The 6,000-nt window shown below is 47.1% G+C and overlaps 1 protein-coding gene across 4 annotated transcripts in view; it reads right to left on the reverse strand.

Moving 5' to 3' along the window:
* The window catches only part of tcf12 (transcription factor 12), a 74,850-nt gene that overhangs the window by 32,279 nt on the left and 36,571 nt on the right, over nucleotides 1-6,000 (reverse strand). For all 4 annotated transcript variants that reach the window (XM_035520737.2, XM_035520734.2, XM_035520739.2 and 1 more), the window contains exon 6: nucleotides 3,151-3,212. In XM_035520737.2, the coding sequence (XP_035376630.2) occupies nucleotides 3,151-3,212 (62 nt within the window). The remainder of the gene's footprint in view (nucleotides 1-3,150; nucleotides 3,213-6,000) is intronic.

Raw genomic sequence — 6,000 nt, forward strand, 5'->3', positions numbered from 1 at the left:
TAGCCATTTTCACAGAACATTTCACTGCACAATGAGTCGCGAAAAACACTAAGCAAAACAACCCAATGGTTCGGTGGCACGTGGCATGCGGTACAGAGGAATTATACAATAATTCTAATCCAAAGTCAGTTAGAAGTCGTAATCAAAGTCCCTGTGGGGGCAGGGCAGCAGCCACTGAGCTGGTACCAAGAATAGCCCGACTCCTGATCTCGAGCAGATTAAATTGAAGGCCATCAAGTCGTGTGAGAATCAGGGCAGCCTCTTCTTAACTGCAGGACAAAAGAGGGTGGGACCAAAGTGACAGGCTGTCACGGAGCTGACACTGACATGGCACAACAGACGGACTTGCGCTGCCTTTGTTCCCCGTTATTAAACCCTCCCAGCAAATATTAGCTTCTCGGCTTGAGCCATTAGGCCAGCAGGGACACAGCAAAGACCGGCAGAGGACTAATCTGTGGGAATTAGACATTTTTACGGTCCAGTGAGACTACGGTTTACTGCATCTGCTGATTATGAAGATCTAGCATTAATCAAATCTGATTTAAAACAAACAAAAAAACAAAAACAAAACAAAACAAAAAAAAAATCCAAAAACCCAAAAAGGACATTTTTAATGAAACTGAACTTTCATTAGGGAGGGGAAATCTGTACTGAGATTAACAAAATTCTTGGCACATGTTTGCAATTACAGAGCATGTGTATGTCTATTGTTTGCAGATGTGCATTCGTTTATATCTTCTTCGTTAAAAAACAAAAAAGGTCCTTCACCTTCCACTCAGAGGCCAGCGTGTGTCTGATGCCACACACCAGTCCATCTCTCACCTGCGAGTTAGTAAAGCTTGATGCTGCTCTACACCCAATCTGCAGATTCACACAACTTCCCCTCAGCTCCTCCCACCTGAATGAGCGCCATCTTTGGTGAAATGTCAGGCAGATTTGTGGGGATAATGGCACTCATCTGTCAACTGCATCCTGTAGCATTAATCAGTCTAATCCTCCTCATGAGAGACAGGCCCAGCCTGGTGCTCACCTCGGCAACCAGCTACAGCAACCGCATCGCTGCTAACGCTTGAACTGAAGTCTTTGTTCCGATGGCTTGCGTAATTCTATGGCTTTAGATTAAGGTTTCTAATACTGCAGCACACCGCAACACAAGTGTCATGTGCCTGTCCTACAAGTGATGTATAAGGAGACAAATCAGAAGTTTACAATTAAGGGAGACAATAATTAGGACAAAATTATGGGATATTCAGCCAATACTCCATCTCCCTGGGAACACACCTGCTGCAGAGTTCAATTTATTCATACACATTAGACAACTAGAAACTGTTGTGCAGGTGCGGATTATCTTTGATAAATACATAAATATTTTAGACAAAGATAAAGATATTCAAGAATATGAAATCTCTAAAAGCTATATAACATTTTACTAATATATTGTCTCAAATGTCATCAGTATGCAGATGTTTCAATGTGAAGGAAAACCTAGTTAGGGGTACAAGCTGCAAATATTGTTCTTCATGAAGAAATACAGGGGCTCAGCTGGCTGGAACAGTTTGAATATGTGACTCATTTATACACAAAGAGATCATGCCCAAATGATGCAATAATACCTTGCTGTGTGAAGCACACTGCTTGCACATGATGGCAAACCTCATAAAAGAGAGGGAAAAAACAGGCTTTTTGGTTTTGGCGAAAACCCTGTAACTGATTTCCACCTCTGTCAAACACTTGACAGATTGCGGTTGTCTTCAAGTCATTTCCCTTCCTGGCCAGCAGTGAAAATACAATTTAAAAAAAAAAATTAGGTTTTGCAATGCTCAATATTTATCCTGACTGATTATTATGCATCTGACTTGCTTCATAAAAACACGTTTGCTTTATAATCAGTGCACCTCCTCTTCCCCGGTTGTGCGCATGGTGCTGGCACCCTGACGTGGTGTTATTACCGACAGGCATATTAACATGGCCACCCTGCAGTCTGCCTTTCCCCCTGCCTTCTCTCAGGACCCGACCAGCTTTTTTGGCCTTCCTGTTTTTGCTAGAGCGGCTAGACGAACTGAGCGCGTGCCAGCCTGTGATCGGCACAGCTGCTGGCCAGCGTGAATTCCCCCTGCTGCCACACCAAACGCCTCGACTGGCACTCCCTTTGAAGAAAGCTCTTTTATGAATGGATCGAGCGCTCTGCGCAGCCCACAGTGCTCTCGCCCGTGCTGACTAGCGCCATTCACCCGCCGGTAACCGCACGTGGCGCGTCCAGAATTAACAGCTGCGGTGTGAGCATGTGCCTCTGCATGCATGTGTGTGTGTGTGTCTGTGTGTGTGGAGTTCTCCTGTTACTAGTGCAGCGACTTGGGTGGAGCTTAGATGGGGGTCATTTTGGGTTGAGGGCTATCTTGCCCTTCAGCTCAAGAGCTAGCCCCTGGCTAATGCTATCTATAAACTGAAGCTTTAAACCAAACCCTAATCCCTAATCCCTAATCCAGGGCTCTGCACAACAGCCATGTCCCTGAGAGGACTGTGGGTTAATAGGCTGTACCACACCTAATGCACTGCAGTATGCTGAGAGGAGCCATTTTCTGTAGAGGCTTTATATACAGTGTGAAGTAATGTATAATCACTGTTTAATGGCAGAAAGGCGGTGATGAGGGTGGAGAACGAAAACACGATATAGACCACGGAAAGGAGAGAGGGGCGTAGACGCGGTGGCAGAAGAGCTCTCCTTCACTGACCAGTAGACCAATAAGCCTCCAAACCGAGCACTCGGCCGAGAGAGAGCGAGCGGTTCTCCCACACAACCCTTCGTTTGGGCCATCTGTGTGGCTCGCTGACCCTGCCTTAACGGATGGTGCCGATAGTCATGTTCCTGCTGCAGCGCGCGCACGGGTTCAGAACAGCAGGGCTCGGCCTCGCTCAGACATGTGCCCATGTGTCCGCATCCCCGCCCCAGCCGGCCCTGACCCCGCCGGCCCTGACCCCGCCGGCCCCGCCTCAGCCAGCCAGGCCAGCCACGGGTGGGGCCATCGCTTACAATAGTTTTTACTGCCTGGTTAGTACTGTGTAACAAGGTGGCCCTTAATACCATGTTAATGAGGTGAAGGAAAGGGCCTATAAATACAAACAGGTAAACTTAGAATGGAGCTGGTTTACCTGGCATCCAGACACACCGGCTTCTCTCCCATAAGAAGAAAACGGAGTCCTCTCAGACTTGCCTGGAGAGAAACACACCACATCACACATCGGTGTCAATTACTGTAGATGTGAACATCTTCCACTCTGCTTTATTTTTGATAGATGGGATTCATATTGGTAAAGCATTCATCATACAACAACAAATATGTGTGCGAGTTTAAAACGTGAATAAAAGAAAATACTGAGATTTGTTGATTTTGCCTGAAACAAGTTCATATCTTCACAAAGTGCAAAAAAAAAAAAAAAAAAAAAGAGCAAGAGGGAGAGAGAGAGAGAGAGAAAGCACACTTCTCCACATGCAAGCCTTCCATCAGTGTCTCACTCTCTCTGCGTGTCTCTGTGGTGAGTGCAGCTTCCCAGCAGGAGAAGGACCAAAAAGAGAGAACACTAAAAGAAGCAGGCCGAGAGCAGCCCACATGAATCAAACTCTTCACCATATCTACACTCAGCAGTTTCAGCCTCACTGCTGAGGGGAAAAAAAAAACAACAACAGATTCCTCATGCAAAAAAAAAATGATAAACAACTACACCAGCGTCGTACATTATACCTGTCAGAGTTCCAAACATTAGCAAAGCAAACCCAGCATTAAAGCTAAATTCTGTTTACTCCAGGGAAACAGTTAATATTTTTGTAAGTTAAAAAAAAAACCCAAAAAACATGTGTGGTAAAATATTTGGTTCTTACTTGCTATACAAGCCCACAGACACATGCAAAAATGAAGTCCTGAGCGCGCACACACAGACCCATGTGTGCACATGCTGGGGGAGGAGTGCGGGAGCTGGTTTGGCTCCTCTGTCCACAGGTGTGTTCCACCGCAAGGCGGTGAGTTCGTGTTCCTCGCCGCTCGACGCTCACACGGCGCTGTGGCTGTGAACAGCAGCTCCAAGAGCACTAAGCCAATCAGCTCCCGCGGTTTAACTGAAAACTGCTTCCCTCCTGGTGGCAAACGGCTCTGCTTTGATGCAATGCTACGTTTCTGGGTTAGCGCCCCGGCATGGGAAGAGCAGGTGGGTATGTTGCAGGAGTGTGCCCCCCTGCCGCCACCACCACCACCACTAACACACACACACACACACACGCACAGACACACACACTGCACAGCCAGTTACTACACAGAATGAAACATCTGTCTTCAAAGATCTTAGATGTCTTTCGGTCCTTTGACTTCCTGACCTGGTAGTTGAGTTTGTAATATGCATGTATATCTTAACACACGCACGTGTACACACACACACACACACACACACACACACACACACACACACACACACACACACACTTATGCCCAACACTGAAATATTCAAATATGGCATGTGTTTTTGGTCACACACACTGTCTTAGCTAAATAATTTATAAGGGCTTGTTGTTGTTTCAAACCCCGAGTGTAGGAAAACATCCGTTCTGCATGTCCTTTCCCATAGCTGAAACATACACACTGCCCCACAAACCAAAACACACCCACCCACACACTCCCACCCTGTAGCGTCAGGCAGCCATGTGCTGTGTCCCTCCAGGGGACCTTAACTGGATCAGCTCGGCAGCGTCCCACCGGACCCGGGCGGTAAACACACGTTTAAGCGTTGAGCGCACCAGCGTGCATGCTCACCCAGCACCAACTCAACCGCTCCTCCCAGGGGTCACCGTTCTCCCGACTACAGATCCGCACACACCGGAGCGGATAGAAACACAAACAGTCCACGGCTTCAGCAACCCATTTATACATTACTGTCCTTGCATCATCCAAATCAATCATCATAACTGTTATATTATGTCACAGTAATAGTTGAATACTGGGGAAAAAAATGAGTGACTGCAAATTACAAACTGTCAGAACAAACTGCATGAAGACGTACACAGCATTAAGCAAAAAACAAACAAACAAACAAACAAAAAGAATTAAGAGAATTAAAAGAAAATTGAAGAAAACGGTTCCAGATGAAAAGAAGAACAAAATGAAAAATGGCTCAAAAATGCTGTGGAGGAAGTAAAAGTCTACAGAGGCCTGAATGTGCCACTGAGAGAAGGGGAGGGGAGAGACAGAGAGAGAGAGAGAGCGAGAGAGGGACGGAGGAAGGGAGGAAGTGGGAGAAAAAGAGAGAAAGAGATACAGAGACAGACAGAAATGGAAAATTATTGGGGGTGTGTTCTAAACACTGAATGTTCTCAAAGCTGAAAGCATTCAAGGGCATACAGACAGAGAAACAAAGGAGAGAAAGGGGCCCGTCTCTCGGAATGCTGAAAATCAACAATGTAAGACAGCTCCTCCACCGCTGTAGCGATTTGTTTAAGTGTTACTGGCGAGTATTTGTGCCAAGCAGGCCGCTGGCTGCAGCACTGATGTTTGAGGAAACTCTGCCAGCGATCGCAGCTGTGAGGCTGCTGCCCCCACCCCTCACCCTCTCTTTTACACACGCGCACACACACACACACACACACACACACACACACACACACAAGTCTGAGAGGAAGACAGAAAGCGCGAGAGAAAGGTTGAGCAAAGCAGGAGAGCGAACATGAGACACTGATGGAGTGATGAACAGGAGACAGAGCAGGGAGAGAGATTGTGTGTGTGTGTGTGTGTGTGTGTGTGTGTGTGTGTGTGTGTGAAGGAGAAAGAGAAAGAGCCGTGCAAAATGTGTGTTTGAACTTGGGGAGGGCAAGCCTGAGCGGGGGCACACAGAGCCAGATGAACTTCAGCATGTCGGCGTAGAGGTCACTGATCAGATGGGTCCCCCTGAGCCTCCAGTCTCACAGCCTTTATCATCCCATCACATTCTCCATCTCGCCCTGGCTAGCCCTGCGTGGTG

This window comes from Electrophorus electricus, chromosome 23 (assembly GCF_041902795.1).
Source record: "Electrophorus electricus isolate QZ-2024a chromosome 23, ASM4190279v1, whole genome shotgun sequence".
Lineage (NCBI taxonomy): Eukaryota > Metazoa > Chordata > Actinopteri > Gymnotiformes > Gymnotidae > Electrophorus > Electrophorus electricus.